This window comes from Rosa chinensis, chromosome 5 (assembly GCF_002994745.2).
Source record: "Rosa chinensis cultivar Old Blush chromosome 5, RchiOBHm-V2, whole genome shotgun sequence".
In the NCBI taxonomy this organism is placed as follows: Eukaryota; Viridiplantae; Streptophyta; class Magnoliopsida; order Rosales; family Rosaceae; genus Rosa; species Rosa chinensis.
In genome coordinates, this window is record NC_037092.1 from 53,027,430 (window position 1) to 53,046,569 (window position 19,140).

A 19,140-nucleotide genomic window follows, 5' to 3' on the forward strand; every position below is an offset into this window, starting at 1 on the left:
ACCAAGTTTGAGAGGCACAAGGGGGAGTGTTGAAGGATATCGACATTGTGTGTGCCTCTTCAAACTAGGGTTTAGTTCTAGAGTTGTAATAGGAGAGAAGGTTCTAGATTTCCTAATTATATTCGGATTCTATTTCCTTGTATGACGAGATTATGTACTTTGTAAATCCTTATATAAAGGGCTCCTATTATTAATAATAGAACACACACAATTTCTCTCACAATTATCTCGAATCATATTTTCCTACAACATGAATATATATATATATATATATATATATATTTTCCCTTTTCAGTTTCAAGAGTTTTTTTTTTAAATACTAGCATTGGGCCTACACACGTGTGTAGGGAGTTATTATTAGGGAAAATGATCATTTACCCAATTTTTGGGTTAATGAACCCCAGTTACCCAAACACTCTAAGAGATCATTTCCTTAATACCCAATTAATTATTTTTGTATTCCTTTTTATTTATTTTTGGGACAATTTAGCCCTCTCCTTCTTTGTCACTTAGAGAGAGAAGTCATCGAAGACCTTGCCGGACTCTAGTGTACAGTGGCCGGCCGCAGACTCCTATGACGGACTCCGACGACCAGTCACCGAAATCCCCAATCCGACTACTAGACTGGTGACCAGATTCCGGCGACTGAATTTATTGCCCCCTAATAATACCCAATAACCATATTATTGCCCCCCCAATAATCATATTATTGCCTCCCAATACTCTTTTTATTGCCTCCCAATAATTATATTATTGCCTCTCAATAATCATATTATTGCCACCTAAAAATCATATTATTGCCCCCAATAAGCATATTATTACCTTCCAATAATCATATTATTGCCTCAAGTGAATTGCACAAACTCCCAAAACCAAAATGAATACACTACAGACACAATTGATCAATTTATATGTTCACTTTTTTTTTCCTTCCCCATTCTCGGTGCTCACAGTTTACCCAAAAAAAAAAAAAAATTGGACACCCAGAATTTGCTCTAGTCACCAGTCTTGGGCACCTGCCAGAAATCCGATTCAAAACGTCTTGTCGCTCTGCATCTATCCGTTCGGCTGGAGAGAGAGAGAGAGAGAGAGAGAGAGAGAGAGAGAGAGAGTGTGCAGAAATAGTATCGATCGGAGAGAGAATTCTGATTCATCGCTGTGCCGGACTCAAGAACGACGTCGAGCAGGGGCTGGAGGTGGAGATTGATAGCAGGGCTGATCGAGGTCTGCGTTGGCGTCGAGCATCTGTCGGATCGTGCCAGAGTGGAGCAGAAACAGGTTTTCTGGCGATCTGGGTTGTAGTCCGGTGAGCTAGCGGTGTCAAGTTCTGGTCTGGAGTCGGATTTCTGTCGTAATTCCAGCGATGGTGGAGAGAGAGAGAGAGAGAGATTCTGGAGGAGATAGAGGTTGAGGGGAGTCGAGGGAGAGAGAGAGTATTTGTTAATTAAAATGAGGGCAATATTGTCAATAGATGTTAGATTGAGTAAATGGAAGTAAAAAACTCTTAGTGGAGTAAGTATGCAATTTTTAGGCTAAAATTGGGTAAGTGGTCATGGCCCATTATTATTATTATTTTTTTCAAGTGTGGAGGGAGATAGTTAAAAGTAGCAGGGAGTTTCCTCATAGAAACCCACCACGTTTCCACTACTCTTATTTTAATTTTGTTTTTATTTTTATTTTGTAAATTGACTTTATTATCCCTATTGATTATTTGTGATTCAAAAATTTTTAATATATAAAGGGTAAATTGGTAAAATATTCAGTTATGGAGAGCAAGCTCTCTTCTCTTAATAACAATATAGATATAAAGGGTTATAATCATAAATAAAAAAATTAAATTAAAAAAAAAAAAAACGGTTATGATAAGCAAGTCCTCTTTGCTTAAATATTTAAGCAACTTAATAGACCAATCAGATCAATACCTTTACCCCCTTCAAATTCCAAATAGAGCTTGACAGTTATATTTATTAGAAATCAAAGAACTCACAGAAGCTGCTAGATGATTTCTCATAAGGTTTTTAGGAAACAAATACTGTAAAATTTCTCAGGCAATGAGAAAATGTGGTGAGCAAAAGCTTATTTGGTTTTGAAATGCCAAGGTATGGAAATTGATAAGGGTTGAAGTTCTTCAGATTCCTATGTTCCATAGACATGGATTTGTGAAACCTTGCCTTAATTTTCAATCTTTCTGGATGTGATCTAATAAGACTTATGAAGGAGAAGAATGAACAAGAACTGAACACTTTTTCATGGAGAAAATATAATAACAATTGAAATCCATATTAATAGAGGATTAACAACCTGATTTATCTAATAATGCAGTACTCTCAGAAGTTAGAAAACTTTATGTATCAACCTTTTCGGTTAGGATGTTCACTTCAGATACAGAAAACATTTGAGCCTTGAGAAAGTAGAAAAAACATATAGAATCTCTTTCTTTGAAGATACTTGACATACCTGTATGTAAACAACACGCCACTCTTGTAAAATCTTTCCAAGCTTACACCTTTGCCACTATTTGTACATAAAACTTTTAGCAAGTTGATTACCAACGTACTGCAATACATAATGATTCACATATTAGATGAAGAACCCAGAGAAATTTTTTTTCTGTTTAATTCATTAATAAATAAATATCATACATGAGCATTAATTCATATCCCTTGATGCCCTAGAGCAAAACAATATATCAAAAATTCAATAGCATAATATGAATCAGAAACAAACTATGATCAGTTGATCACCCCAAAGAAAAATACATAACAGAAAGACGCATATAACATTCAAACGTAATAATTGCTTGGCTTCACCTGTCCCAGGTGAACAATTGATTCATGTTTCTGCATATCATGGTTCCTTATAGAATCAGGTATAGCTGCAGCTCTGGTAATAACACCAAAGACAGGATCCTGGCCATAGAGTTTCCCATTTTCATCCAGCAGATGCTGCATGCTCAAAAGTTTTCATGGTCAACAATTCAGAAAAATAACAGAATTGTAGAGATTAACTGTATAAAATACAATATGGAGGGGAAAAAAGAAACTGCTTCTCACAATGCTAAGTATATATTGTTGCCTTTTTGATAATGGAATAGATGTAGATAAATGTGTGGAAAGCTATGTTACCGAAACCTTTGATAGGGTTATCATAACAGATATCAGAAAGACAATAAACAGAAACAAATGAACATTAACCAACCTGAAGATGAGCTCTTGCTACTAAATCAGGCAAATATTTTTGGAATTCAACGACATAGTGCAGAACAGTTCCTAAAGATGGCTTCAATGGGGAGGAACATATGACATCAATTGCAAGATCGTGAAGAAGTTTCATAAAATATTCAATAGCCTGGCATCACAAATCTGAAAAAAAAAAAAAAGGGGGTTAGAATAATGGAAGTAAATTACTACAACTACCAGTAGCAATTATAGAATGATTACCATTTTCCAACTAAGAATTTTTATAGCGTGATGGTGTTGGGGCCGATAATCTACAGTTAATTTAAACTAGCATCAAATCCAATTGCATGACAACCAGAGGCAGTAGTTTTATCTTCTATACTTCCTTCATAAGTTCCAAGAGACCTAGATATAAGGAACTCTGATGAGTTAAGCATGCATTGTAATTCTGATATTCAGGAGGCTAGCTATATGTGTTGGAATTAATGTACTTTCTCCTTAACTCTAGAGTTTTCTGTTTAGCTCTTGATTTAAATTTTTGAAGTAGTTGGTTGTTGTAACAGCCTAAGTTAATAATGTATTAGAGTCCCAATGAGTCTCTTCTATCTTCTAGATATATCTAGAAGATATATCTAGAAGATGCTATAAATTAAACCTTGCTGGTGTAATGCTTCTCATAAAAAAAATCAATAGCAGTTCAAGAGCTCTGCAGTAGCAACTCATAAACCAAAATTCCTTTGTCTCAATAAACACTCTGCATTTCCAGATTTCCTATTCCCATGTTTTTCAATCCAACAAATTGGTATCAGAGCGGGTTCGTTCATATTGGACGTTCCCTATATCAACCTGCCAAGATGTCTCCTAAAGAAACCACTCCAGTTTCATATTCTTTTCTTCCCATCTTTGGTGGAGAAAACTATGATTTCTGGAAAGTGAAAATGACAACCTTGCTTCGGTCAGAAGGGCTTTGGAAGATTGTTGAGAAGCGCTTCACTGAACCAGAAGATGAGAATCAACTTTCAGCTGCACAAAGAGAAAAATATGAAGCAGATGCAATGACAGATGCCAAGGCTCTCTCAAAAATTCAAAATGCAGTCACCAACAAAATTTTTCCAAGAATAACAAGAGCAATCACAGCAAAGGAAGCTTGGGAGATTTTGGAAAGGGAGTTTCAAGGTGATAGAAAGGCAAGGACCATCAAGCTTCAGTCTTTACGCAGGGCGTTTCATAATCTGAAGATGAGAGAATCTGAATACATCCAAGATTACTCTTCTAGAGTAACTGAGGCTGTCAACCAAATGAGAACCCTTGGTGAAGACTTGTCAGATCAAAAGGTCGTGGAAAAGATCTTAATCAGCTTGCCGGAGAAATATGTTGATGGGTCCAAGGACATCACCACCTTATCCATTGAGCAGTTGATGGGTTCCTTGAAGTCTCATGAACAAAGAAGGCTAGGACGCAATGAGGAAGCTGTTGAAAGTGCTTTCCAGTCAAAACTCACCTTCAAATCATTGAAGTTTATCAAAAAAGGCAGAGTTAATCCAAGGGATGATCATCGGATGGGAGACAAAAAATGGAAGAAAGTGGAGTCCAGCAGCAGAAACAATGACAAAGGTACAATTTATGTTGAAACTAAGCCTTCTTGCAAGATTTGCAATAAAGCTAATCATGCTTCAGCAAAGTGTTGGTTTTGTGGAAAGCCTAAATGCATGTATTGTAGTTTATTTGGACATACTGAAAAGAACTGCAGATTTAAAGAAACCAATCAAGCAAATTTCTCTGAGAGCAAGCATGAAGATGAAGAAGTTGGAATTTATTCTATGCATATCAAGCAGCCCTTGAAGAAAAAGAAAGGACCTGGTATCTTGACAGTGAATGGTTGTAGTAATCACAGGTTAGGTTATGAAAACATATTTGTTGATCTGGATACCTCAGTCACTCCGAAGATAAAGCTCGGCAATGGTGCTATTGTGAAATCACAAGGGAAAGGAAGCATTGCAGTCAAAACTAAGAAGGGAGTAAAGCAGATTCATGATGTATTGTTTGTTCCAGACCTAAGCCAAAACTTACCTAGTGTTGGACGGCTGCAGGAGAATGGTTATCCTCTTATTTTTGATGATGACTACTGCACTATTTATGATAAGAAGGCAAAGATGGTGATTGCACATGTCAGAATGGAGAAAAACAGAAACTTTCCACTTATATTTCATTATGATGGCATGAAGGCATTCAAGGCAGATGTTGTTGAAGACACTTGGCTGTGGCACAAGAGATTTTGTCATCTAAATCTCCAAGGTTTGAAGCTTCTTCAACAGAATAGCATGGTGAATGGGCTGCCGAAAATTGAGGCAACCTCAGATTCATGTGAAGGATGTATTATGGGCAAGCAACATCGACTTCCATTCCAAAAACAAAGTTCGTGGAGAGCAAAAGCACCGCTAGAGCTTGTGCATACTGATATCTGTGGAAAAATGCGAACTCCCTCCTTCAATTAATTCAGGTACTTTCTCACATTTATCGATGATTTTTTGAGGATGACCTGGGTATATTTTTTGAAGGAGAAATCAGAAACTTTTCTGGTTTTCAAAAGATTCAAAGCATTTGTAGAGAATCAAAGTGGCTGCACAATTAAAGTCATTCGTAGTGACAAAGGAGGTGAATATACCTCTCATGAATTTGAAGATTTTTGCAGAGATGAAGGCATTTGGAAGCAGTTGACAGTAGGCTACAGCCCCCAACAAAATGGGATCGCAGAGAGGAAAAATCGCACAATTGTGGAGATGGCAACTTCAATGATGAATGAGAAGAGTTTACTGAAAGACTTTTGGGCAGAAGCTCGCATACGGCTGTTTACATTCTCAACAGATGTCCAACCAAAGCAGTAAAGAATATGACTCCATGTCAAGCCTGGAGCGGATTCAAACTATCTGTAAGTCATTTTAAAATCTTTGGCTGCATTTGTTATGCTCATATCCCTACTGAAAAGAGAAATAAGTTTGATGAAAAAAGCCAAAAATGCATCTTTGTTGGGTATAGTACCAGCTCAAAAGGATATTGACTTTTCAAAGTTGAAACTAAGAAGTTGATTGTGAGCAGAGATGTGATTTTTAATGAAAAAGCTAGCTGGGATTGGAATGAAAATAAACTGCAGGAGTTGCCATATGCTACTGTTCAACAAGAAGAAAATATTCCATTGGAGCAGCATGAAGACGATGTCATTCCTCAGTCACTAATTACTCCAGCAAAAAATTCAAATGCAAGTCCTTCTACTCCAGAGTACTCATCACCAGAGAGTCCTATTTTAAGGACCAGAAGACTCAGCGACCTATATGAGTCATGCAACTTTTCTGGAATAGAACCAGAAAGCTTTGAAGAAGCTCAAAACGAAGGAGTTTGGGTGAAAGCAATGGAGGAGGAGATAAGAATGATAGAAAAAAAATCAGGCTTGGGAGCTTGTTGATCTTCCAAAAGACAGAGAAGTTATTGGGGTGAAATGGATCTTCAAGACGAAGTTCAATCAAGACGGAAGCATCCATAAACATAAAGCAAGACTTGTGGCTTGAGGATTTACTCAATAGCCAGGTATTGATTATTCTGAAAATTTTGCTTCTGTTGCAAGACTTGAAACTATAAGAACCTTGGTTGCTCTTGCTGCTCAAAAGAATTGGTTGATATTTCAACTTGATGTGAAGTCGGCGTTTTTAAATGGAGTATTGAAAGATGAAGTTTATGTAGAGCAGCCTCAAGGGTTTCTAGTTAAAGGGGGAGAAGACAAAGTTTACAGGTTAAAAAAGGCTCTTTACGTGCTTAAGCAAGCTCCTCGGACATGGTATGCTGAAATTGACAAATACTTTGTCAAGAGATGTTTTCAAAAGAGTCCAAGTGAGCCTACACTCTGTGTACAAGAAAGCAGGTTCTATTCTCATTGTTTCTCGTTATGTTGATGATCTGATTTTTACTAGCAATGATGAGAATGTGATTCAGCAGTTCAAGAAAGATATGATGAGTACTTATGAGATGAATGACATGGGCCTTCTACATTATTTTTTTGGATTGAAGTATCTCAATCAAAAGATGAGATTTTTATTTCCCAAAAGAAATATGCAGAGAACATTCTCAAGAAGTTTAATCTTCTTGGGTGCAATTCTGTGGCTACTCCTTTGATAGCAAATGAAAAGTTGAAGAAGGAGGATGGTGCGAAGAAGGCAGATGCTACAAAGTACAGAAGTTTAATTGGTGGACTTCTGTATCTAACGGCTACTAGGCCTGAGATCATGTTTGCTGCAAGTCTTCTCTCAAGGTATATGCAAGAGCCAAGTCAAATTCATTATGGAGCTGCGAAAAGAGTGTTAAGATACTTGCAGGGCACTCTTGATTATGGAATTCTGTACAAGGCAGCAGAAAAATCAACTAAAAATTCTACCATCTCAGAGAGATCATTGGTGTTGTGAAGAAAACACATTAAGGGGGAGTGTTGGAATTCATGTACTTTCTCCTTAACTCTAGAGTTTTCTGTTTAGCTCTTGATTTAAATTTTTGAAGTAGTTGGTTGTTGTAACAGCCTAAGTTAATAATGTATTAGAGTTCCAATGAGTCTCTTCTGTCTTCTAGATAGAAATATCTAGAGTCCTAAACTGCTATAAATTAAGCCTTGCTGATGTAATGCTTCTCATAAAGAAATCAATAGCATTTCAAGAGCTCTGCAGTAGCAACTCATAAACCAAAATTCCTTTGCCTCAATAAAGACTCTGCATTTCCAGATTTCCTATTCCCATCTTTTTCAATCCAACAATATGCTGTCTCGCCAACTCCAAACCTCTCCCTTGAGGACGTTTCATATATACAAGTAAGAACATGATAAAAAGCTGAACAAAAAGACGTCAGTTCTATTTAGCTCCAACAAGATGGGGTGCATATATATCTTTAAGTGCATGTATACATGATGCAGATGCATGTAAAATAAAATAAAACACAGGGTAGGACCTTCGAAAACGTAAGCGGCATAAGAAAGCTTTGTAGTAGGCTTCCTCCAATTCAAGATTATTTTGCAGTGCACAAAGTCTGCAAAAAAAAAAAAATAGCTAGTACATGAACCAAGCATAGTTTGTGAAAATGTCTAAACTTACATGCAATCTGAAAAAGTGGCAACAACTATGGAATACACAAAATACACCACACTAGGGATAAAAAAGTATACGGTAGGAAACAGAGGCAATCATTACAATAATCTAAAACGGGCCTGACAAGGAATCCAAATAGCTGTATCAACATTAATACATATGAAGTATATTTGTTTTCTTGACTTAGAAGAACAGCATCAATACGAACGTGAACTACCTTCTAACACTTCTTTTTGACGATGAGGCTTTACCAAACATGCAATTGGCGATTAACTATTTGTTCAACAACATTTAGCATTGATAAGCACTTATCATCTTCATCCACATGCAAAGCCAGACCATATGACATTGTAAAGAGGTCCTCTATTCCTGTGAACGAGAGGAGCCTGCCACAAGACACCCACCAGTTGTTGTGCGGAAGCGGCAAATGAGTCCCACACACATGGATCCAATAATGCCGATACTCCCCCCACTTTAGCCACCCAGTGCAGAACAGGTATGGGTTTTAATACAAAAAGGCCTCAGCAATAGTGTGTGTGGTACCATTCCTTATAACCCAAGGATGACTCTTCACCTTTCTGATGTGGGATTCCAAAGGGCTCTAATCTAAGCCACACTTTTCCAACACGAAATTCATAAAACCACAACCCATGACAGGCTCCCAATCGCATTTCTAGCCTTTTCCAGTCTCTCTCCTAGGGTTTCGTCACCCGTCTCCCTAGTTTTATTATGAAATTAGCAACAATGTGTTCAGTATTTGTGTCTTTTTAAGTGCACAGCACATATACTAGGCAATATGATTTTTGCCAGGGAATGACATAATATACGCCTTACATACACTCTTTCATGTTTTAAGTCAGCCTTAATTACAGTTCGACACCTGGTTCTTATGCCTAGATCAGTGCTCATAGAATACCAACATTTGATTAATTTTCACTGTTTTTGACTAGCAAGTAGCAAAGCATATCATATTGCATTTTATTCAAACGTCTTCTTTATCAAACGAAGGCTGGGCTTCTTTTTGTTATAACTCTCCACTCATTTACATTCCAGAAAACTATTGATGATATTGTTTTCTGCATATGGATTTTGAGCTTTGTCTTATATTCTTCTTCTTTTTATCATATTCTCCCAGTCATGAGGGTAATGCAAAATAATTTGCTTCATCATTTACATTTCCGAACCATTACTGATAATAGAATTCCTACTGTTGTAGACTTTGAAGTTAAGTGATGACATCCATCTCAATGAGATTGATTATGCCCGTTTGATCGTCTCTGCAAATCAAGAGGTAAATTTCTGCTGTCGTTTTCTTTTTCTCATAATATTCAACTGACCTACAAAAGCTATAATATACATGTTGGCTATCCAAATTCATCATGTGTTGTCTTCTTTTTTTTATTCCTAGTGGGGCTTAGGAAGAGAGCCACCAGAAATTTTGCGCCTTGCAACAGCTCTCTATACACATTTAAGGGTATCTCCCTCCTCATTTTACTTATTACTTTGATCCTTAGTTTCTTGCTAACATACTATTGCTTTCACAGGCTGTTGTGCTTAATCAGGGACTTGAAGCTGACGTTGTATCTGACATTCAAAAATATTCTGAAAATCATATAAATAATGGGCTTAGACAGAGGTTAATATCTCTTATAAAGGTTTCAAATGGTTTTCCCTCTAAACTTTGTCTTGGGTTTTGGGTATTCTGTTGAGAATTTGTTACTTTGGGAAGCTTACAGAGTGTCTTATGATTCATTCAGAGTTGTGTCTGTAAATTTAGTCCGATCTGCTTGCACTGGCGATGTCAAAATATTGAAATTAACATAAGATCTAGAATATTTTACTCCAGTTTTATTAGAGGTAAAACCAATATTAGGAAAATTGTTGACAACTGATGTCTCTTCTCACGTCAATTCTTTAACAATGAGTTTTCCCAATTGAGAAGATGATTATGCTACCAATTGCTTCTCAGTTCTCACGTTTATGTATTGCTGAAATCATCAAAGACAAATTATTGTTACTCTTCTGCCAATCTTCTTCCATGACTTCACGAATGTATTTGTCATTTTTCAAAAGGAAACTTCTTCTATCAATGATATGGTAATATAGAAGCAACTCTAAATTTGTCTCAAATGTCACCATGATTAGTTTCTTTAGATCAAGTTCACAATTACTGTCATTGTTTGATGCACCTTTAAGGAATTTTATTGGTTTTCATTGTAGGAACTTAATAGAGAAGAACCAGCTGGCCTGGGTGGGCCTCATTCTGAACGTTATGTTCTTGATTCTAGAGGTGCTCTTGTTGTGCGACAAGCTATGGTTTCCCGGGGAAGGCTCATGCTTGGACCTCGTTCTTTCTATTCTGGTTGTGCAGACAAGTAAGCAACATGTTTACGGGTTTGTTATTACAGTATAGCGTTGCTTTTTTACAACATTGGAAGAGTTGGCTCCACAGATGGGATGTTCCATTTTTATGCTTAATGCTGCCTAATTGCTGGCAACACTGATAGATTTTGACCTTTTTTAGATTACATATTGCATAGCGGACTACAAAATTTGGATGCATTTTGATTGACTCAACATTTTTTTGTTTGTGTGTGTATTAAAGTAGTTTTCTATGGCATTAACTATATATAGCTTTATTGGAATCATATGCATTATATGATTGTTTGAACAAAACCAAGGATAGTGACGGTACTAAGCAATGACTTTCGCATGCTGTCTTTTGTTGAGACGGTTCATGTTAATCCTTTTGTTATATCTTGTTCGCAGGTCCAAAGGCTGTAAAGGATATATTTCTCGTTTGTAAAGATAATGCTTCTGAACTTAGTGGGACTAATGACACCACAAAACGCCAGGCGTGTTCCATCCTTTGAGTTGAATGATTTACTTTTGCTTAGTGCATATTTCTGATATTGAGCTTGAAAAATAGTGGAAAGCTTCTCTTCTCTCAAGCACGAGTTTTACGTGTATCCATTTATTAGATAGTAGGTTTTGTCCCTTTGTGTTTGCTATTTCACGTTTTTTGCACATTACATTCAGTCTTCTTTTTCCTCTCATGATCGCTCTTTAGTATCAGACGCTCTGATTGCAGCACCTGATAAAGCATCTGTCCTATCCCGGGTGCCTCTTTCAGACATGAATTTCATGAAATCGTAAGAAACAAAATTTGGTGGTTTTTTCTTCGTAGTGTTTATGAACTTTCTGACGTGGATTAGGAAATTGCTGCTCATCATCTGAGCTTCAGGTAATGGCAGCTAGCCAGAAATGATCCAAATGTTGAGGGCTTTGTCGGTACCATAAGGCTCACTTAGGCTGTACACTTGATGTATTAATACAAGATGCTCTTACTGGAAGGAATGATATTTCAAGTGCTTCATCTAGTGATTTGGGTTATCTACAGTTGTGCTTGGAAGTGGTTTTTTCAAAGAACTTTTTCCAGTTTATATTAGATGAAGTTCTTAAAACTGCAGCATATGAGGCTGGTTCTTATGCTCTGCATGAATCTCTATTTTTTTAATAGTAGCTTCAAATGCTTGACCTGTTGCTTCTTCTTCATGTCACCTAAATCCTAAACTAGGTTTTCAAATAACTGACATCAGATACCTTAATGAGTCAACGTATGGGGTTGGCAACATATTTCAGTTCTTATTGTAAAATGGTTTTGTGAATTACAATGAATCGGATTGGGTATTATAGGAAATTGGGAACATTTGAATTGTTCTGATGTCTTGCATATCCAAGTTCATGCATTTGGCATGCGTATTACAGGAGTTGATAAGATCACAATGGGTACTTTAGATTTACAGCACAAATCCAAATCTTTTTATTTCATTAATTGCGGCGATTGCTCCCAATTTGTAGTTGCTTTCCTCTACTTGGGTTTGTTCAAAGCTTAAAAAACGAGCCATTCTCTTCCTGCATGAAGTGTGCAGGTGTATTACTTACACATTTGGATTAAAAAGGTGCTCGAGTTGCAATGTCATAATGTTTATCCAAGTAACCTTACATTTAATCCCATTGAATATATAAGATGGTTTTCTATGCTTGGTTGGTTAATTGGCTGTTTGAGGCCTTTTAGGGGATTGCTACTTTTTCGAGTGGATGATGTCAAATGGGGTTAATCTACAGGATTGCATTTCCTACATTGTTTTCCTTTTGAATAGAAACAACCCTATATTGTTTTTCATTGGCATTCCTGTTTTCAACCCAAGCAGCCTTACATCTAATCCTCAGGATTGGTGTAACATGTGCAGAATGATGATGAGGATATAAGCTATATGTACAACGCCTATCTTCACCAGTTGATCACCTGCTAATTCTTATCTCACCCACTTGCAGAGAAGGGCAGTTGATAATTTACATTGTTTGTATTAATTGGTTCTACCTTTGTATTTAATTTGTATTATTTTGTTCTACCCCTTCCTTTCCAATGTTCAGTTTATTGTATCTACAATTATAAAGAAAGTAGAACAATCCTACTCCAAAAAACCCGGATTCTTTTGGTTTAGGGTTTAAAGAATTTCTGCTCGTCCGGTGGCGGCTTGGGGTCAGTTTGGATTCACCTTGCCGGTAACGAGGCGCTGCCGGACGAGAGCTTGAAGGCTATTGCTTGGAAGGGCAGGAGAGGGGTTTTTTTTGGCTCGAGGTTTTGGCTGGTTGGTTGGTGAATTCGAGCGCCTCCTCTGGGCGTGGTTGTTTGTTTTTTCTGTACAGGACGGCGCTCATTGAGGTTTTCCAAATCCATCGGCGACGTGGTTTTGGAACTTCTCAGCAGCGGTGCGCTGTGCTGAAGCGACGGAGAGGGCTCGTGTCGGGGGGCTTCTTCGGCGATGGTTCGTGGCTGCGCTCTGTGTTTTTGTCTCTTGGCGGTGCTTGGTGGCGGGACCCTGGTTTTGAAGCGGAGGTCGTACGGAGGAACTACACTGGCTAGTACAGGCGGCAAATGGGAGAAGGAGACGTGGTCAGGGTTGGGTCAACCAGTTCGTGTTGGGCCTTGAGTTGGGCTGCTTCTCTTGGGTTTCCCTATAGGGCTTTCTACTTTGGGCTGGGGTGGTTTTCCATAAGCCCATCTATATGTTTTTAGTTTATCTATTTACAATAATTCCTTGTATTAGGAAACTAAGCATTTATATGCTCTATGTCTCTTTAGCGTCTCTGGAGTAGTACCGAAGGAGGATATCCGCTATTTCTACGTATTTGAATGTATAATGAGTAAGACTATATGTATGTACCACATGTGGATACTACTACTAGCTTTTTGTCTGTCTATGGTCTTAAATGACAGCAGAAAGGTATGTAACGGCCTATCCTGACTTGTGATGAATATAAATGTTGAACTTCATTCCAAAAAAAAATGTTCAGTTTATTGTTTTAACTCCTTATAGGTCAAAGAATCAAAGGAGACAGGCTTTGAGCATGCTTAATTCATACTACGTGGTTGGATCGATCACATGAGTTTTTGCCTGATAATAACCAAACTGCACAAGCTTCTGAAAGTGTTCCTCTACCATTCATCTCTATTTTGGAGTTTGTGAGTGGATTTTATCAGGTAAGTTTGAACTAAAAATTAAATACTTGAGGGCTGAGGAACTTTCTAGTTTTGTATAATTTTTAGTTCAACAGTTTATATTCTCTTTTGTAAAAAGAGAGAGAGAGAGTATAATATAATGAAAAAAAAAAATATATATATATATATATTATATATTTAAATAATATATTATAATATAAAAATATATATATAATATATATATAATATAAAAATATATATAATATAAATATTTCTTTTCTTTTCTTTTAAATAATATATTATAAAAAATTATATATATATAATATAAAATCATATATTATATTCTCTTTAAAATAATATATTCTCTTTTAAAATAATATATTCTCTTTTAATATATTCTCTTTTTAAAAAAATAATATATTCTCTTTTAAAAATAATATATTCTCTTTATATTCTCTTTTTCAATTTTTTTAAATATATTCTTTTTTTTTTTTTTTTTTACCACCCATCTCTCTGCTTTTGCTTATCAGTTGGACCATGCATGATCGTACTTTCATTTCAGGCTTCTAGTCAAGAAGGTGCTGCAAAGGTTTTTTGAGTTACTTCAAGGAAAAATGTTTCATTCTTTTGGGTGTAAATTTCATAATGTGAAGTTACTAGACTAATAGTTGGTTGGTTGGTTTGGATCTCCCCTAGCTGCTTGATAGGGTAAATTAGGACTTGACAGATATTATCAAAGTAGCTTTCTATCTAAGAAGAAAACCAAAGGATGTTCGTTAGGTCCTCCTGATCAATTCCTATAACAATTACTTGCTTGACGTGTAATGGATGGCAATCAGCATCATCTCACATCAGAGCATTTGATTTCTGCCACTAAGCTAGATCCCTTCAAGTGCCATCTGAATGGATCCTCCTCAACCTCCAAAAAGCTTGGTCAATTACACATGCAGGCTCCATATCTGTACAAACAAAACACCATTTCCATTCCTTGGCAGTTGGCACCAAAATCATCACTAGACTATTATCATCTTAGACCCGTCCTCAAACAAGACGGGTTGGCTAGCATAACAACGTTCTAGTGGTGACTTTAGTGCCAAGGTATGAAAAATTGCCTCCCTAGTCCTCATGACATATAATTCCAAAGAGTCAGGTTACCAACAATATAATACCAAAGAATCAAGATATTCAACCTTTATTAATGCATTATGTATGTTGGCATAAGTGAAACATCGTTTCAAATTATACTCATGACATATACCTTGCAAGCGAAAAAAGTGATGTAGACTCTCCATAGTCCATATGGAAATCCCAATACAGTTTCTCAAACTCATTAATCTTCTAGTCAAAATTTACCGCAACCTGCATTTACTGATAGGAGCATCCTATGCGACGTTTTAAGTGTTTATCTTTCAACATTCTGCTAAGTTATTCTCTTAACATTATCATTTCTAACTTAGTTTAGTGGTCATAGATACATTAATTAGAGCAGATGACGAAGGAAATGCGCTAAAGAGGATATAAGATGCAAGAAATGAAAAGCAAGAAGCAAATAAAGCGTAGAACTAAAGAGAAATGATGACATGGAACATTCCTAATCTTGTTAGGAAGAGGAGTCCTTGTTGGAATAGGATTCCTAATCTGACTCAAACTGAAACTCTACGAGTCCTATTCTAACTAGGAAACCTAATAGACAAGGAGTCCTTGTTCCATGAGGAGTTCTCAAGAAGGTTCTGGAATCTTGCGACAAAGAAAACCTGACTGCATAAGGATGCTTGATGACATGAGGATACCTGAGTGGACTAGGAGAGTCTAAGAACATTCAAGAAGCATCTAGAAGAAGTCCAAGACATCCTAGACTAAGGTGATACGGATTGGAAGTGATGTTTGACCAGGAAAGATGAATAAAGATTAGATTTGGAGACCTGATTGGACACATAGATTTTGGACGAATTTATAAGAGTTTTTCTGGATAATGTCGTCTCAATCTTACCCTGAATGAATCAAGACCTAATTGTGGCTAAGAGGGGAGTCTTAGAGATAATGTTGGATAGAAAAAAAGAGATATTCAAGGACTTGAATTCGTTTAAATGATGCAAAAAAAGGTGACATGACATTGTTTCATCAAAAAATTCCTATGACACAGAGATTGGCTTGGAAACAAAGCAGAAGACGTCTAAAATAACAAGTCACCTACACTTGTTGTCCTCTATATATAGAGAGAGCTATAGACGTCAAGTTTTTCATCTCTCGACCCTGAATCAAATTGCAAACTCTCCCTTTTCTCTCCTAATTTTGATATCTTCATCTCAAGTCAAGAAGCGGTGCTTCTCCTGCTTCATAGCCGTCATCCCTTGCTGTGAAGACACCTCTTGAAGATCCCTTGCTGTGAAGACACCTCTTGAAGATCCTCTCTTTACATATATGGTTTTCTTTTCTTGTAATTCAGAACATGTTTTTGTTTTGGTATTTTGGATTCAAAATTTTGTGAGATTAAAGTTTTATAGCTAAAGAATAATTTTTGAGCCCTATTCATGTTTGTGATGTTTTCATTTATGGATTCATAGTTTTTTATTTCACTTTTTGTGTAATGATGATTGTTGATTTCGTGCATATTTATATTTCTTATGCGTTGATGTTCTTTGGGTCGATACTTAGGATATAAGCATGTTGCACGTTTTAAGAAAGTAGCGTTCTATGATCTTAATTCATAAGTAGTATGGTCTTTGGATGAAAGTTAAATCAACAATTAGGATTGCATGTAAGATAGGCGTTCCACACTTATTTGCTTTTCTAAAATCTATCAAACTTCCATTCAATCTTACTACACTGAAAATGATTTACTATATGTGATATTGATAGGATAGCGTTCCATACCTTGATTGCATATTCAATAGGCTTAGTAATGGTGTGTTCATCTTGCTTAGTAATTAAGGGAAGTAAAAGAGACATTGAATGTGTTATCTTTGTTTCTCAATTGATTTCTTTCTAGGATGTTTTGCATTTATTCTTTTACAACTATTTTCAAGGACTTTGAAGCTCAGAGGAAGAAGCTTTTAAGGATCAGCTAGATTCTTAGGACAAACACAGGCTTTTGTTGCACAACATTCATACTTGCTTGGTGAATCTAATTCGTGTTTATGAAGATGGACAGGAGCTCGAGGATGAATGGTCTTGAGCAAGACTTGCATTGGTCAAGTTATCTATTTATCTACATTTACTTGATGAGCCAGATTTTGATCACTAGAGTTGCTCTAGTACGATTTTGGATTGAGGAAACTAGAGTTTTCTTTAGAAATGAGTAACAGATACACGGGGTTAAGTAATAGGGAATCAAATTCATAGACATGGCTTCCTTTTTGTATGAAGAGGGAGATATGAACAATTATATATATGGTACTGGATTTTTGATAACCAATCACATTCACAGCCACAAGCTTTTCTGTATATGTATAGGTGCATTGTCTTGTTCATAAGGACGAGACTTTCTCGTAACAGGGTGGCCTGCAATTGTCAAAAATCTTGCGAGACTTTCATCTTCTTGTAATTAATAAGGGAAGTAAAAGAGATATTGAATGCATACATCTTGTGATTTGAACTCTACAGTTAGTAAATCTATTCAAACGTGTTTAGTGGTTGTTAATTACTTATCTAACTCTTCCACTTACCTAATTCTATCTTGATTCTTGGTTCAATTGAACATTAGGTTAGATTATAATTGATACTCCCCTTTATCTTTATTTTTGTTTCTATCTATTTATCCCATCGTATATTTTCGATTATTATTGTGAATAAATACTTTGTTTTGACGTTAACTTGTAGGTTTACCCTCAATCCCCGGCTTGAACGATCCCTACTTATACTTTTGTAGAGTTAAGTTGTGAGCCATTTAGGCTTATCATTTACACAAGCAAATAATTTGGTAACATTAACTAATGAATACTCAGATATAAGAATTTTATTCATCTCAGAGTTGAGACAAACCTGGAGTGTCATATTGTGAGTCTCCCTGAAAACAACAATGCTGGCAGTGAAGTGACAAAAAGCTTAATTAGTACAAACAGTTGAGCACCCAAAGTAAAAGGCAAACAATACGTAAACATTTTCTCATTTTAATTTCCAAAAGCAAAAGTGAAACAGCAAACATTTTCTCATTTTAATTTCAAAAAGCAGAAACAAAAGCTAAGGCCAAACAGTAAACTCGACATTGAACATTTCATTTATCTATCAGAGGCACACATTTGTCCTTCAAATAGATATTTTGGCTTCCCATGGCTTTCACAACAGTATGGACACCAATAATTTGAGGGTTTATATATTTCATAGGCTGTTTTCTGTCACATTAAGAGACCAAGCCATTCTACTAATTGACATTTCATACATAGAGCTTGAAATTTGAGCCACGAAGCTTAAAATTGACAGAGTCGAGATCTAAAAAAGACTTAGGTGGTGTTTGATAGTGTTATGACTTATGAGACACAAGCGACTTCTTGATAAAAGCAAAGCTCTTCTTCCGCAAGCGGAGGCGGATGAGGAAGAAACTGCCGGAGGAAGTACATTTTAGGTACATTCTTTTCATATTAAAACTAGTTTCATCCTAAAATCTTTGTGACATCGTTTTTTTTTTTTTTTTTGGAAAATGTGAGACATTTTTCTTTCTTTGTGGTGGAAAATAAATGTGAGACCTTTATTGATATTGTATTCTTGATGTTCTTCATGTAAAAAGTAGTTTCATCTTAAAGTCTTTGTGACATCGTTTTGGTCTTTTTTTTTTTTGAAAAAATGTGAGACATTTTCCATTCTTTTTGGGATAAGATAAATGTGAGACCTTTATTGATATTGTGTTCTTAATTTGTTGAATCTGATCGACACCATAGTACATTACAAAAATATGAACAACTAACATTGATTTTGTGTTTCGAGACAGTGTTATGCTCTGTTCCGAATCAAGAATCATAGATTCTTACATGAATGAAAATGGCATTCTAATCCACAAAATAAGTCTTAATCTTGCATATTCTTTTATATATGCCAACTCTCTTTGCCTCGCTCCTACATCAAGAGTCTTATGATTTGTATTTTCTAATTTTTCAGAATCAGATGAAGAGGAGAAAACTTTTGAGTTATGTTCCAAGCCGCGCATATTTTGCACACGAATGGGAGATGTTGAAGAATGGCACGGGATGTATAGACATATGGTTGCCCTGGTGAGTTAATTATGACCAATACTCTCTTAGCTATCTGATTTTAGGGAGATGTTAAAGAATGGCACGAGATGTATAGACATATGGTTGCCCTGGTGAGTTATAACCAATACTCTCATATCTATCTGATTTTA

The 19,140-nt window shown here is 36.2% G+C and overlaps 1 protein-coding gene and 1 long non-coding RNA gene across 2 annotated transcripts; one reads left to right on the forward strand and one right to left on the reverse strand.

Moving 5' to 3' along the window:
* Positions 1-2,461: 2,461 nt before the first annotated feature.
* On the reverse strand, positions 2,462-3,589 carry LOC121049066. The gene is made up of 4 exons (XM_040505528.1): positions 3,441-3,589; positions 3,199-3,362; positions 2,811-2,945; positions 2,462-2,556 (listed from the first exon to the last, which is right to left on the reverse strand). The coding sequence occupies exons 2-4, from the start codon at positions 3,331-3,333 to the stop codon at positions 2,515-2,517; spliced, it is 312 nt and encodes a 103-aa protein (XP_040361462.1). The 5' UTR covers positions 3,334-3,362; positions 3,441-3,589; the 3' UTR covers positions 2,462-2,514.
* Positions 3,590-8,630: 5,041 nt separating this feature from the next.
* LOC121048993 lies at positions 8,631-11,208 on the forward strand. The gene is made up of 6 exons (XR_005799092.1): positions 8,631-8,795; positions 9,516-9,590; positions 9,708-9,773; positions 9,844-9,935; positions 10,520-10,674; positions 11,069-11,208. It is a non-coding gene; the product is annotated as an uncharacterized LOC121048993 (long non-coding RNA).
* The last annotated feature ends 7,932 nt before the right edge of the window (positions 11,209-19,140 follow it).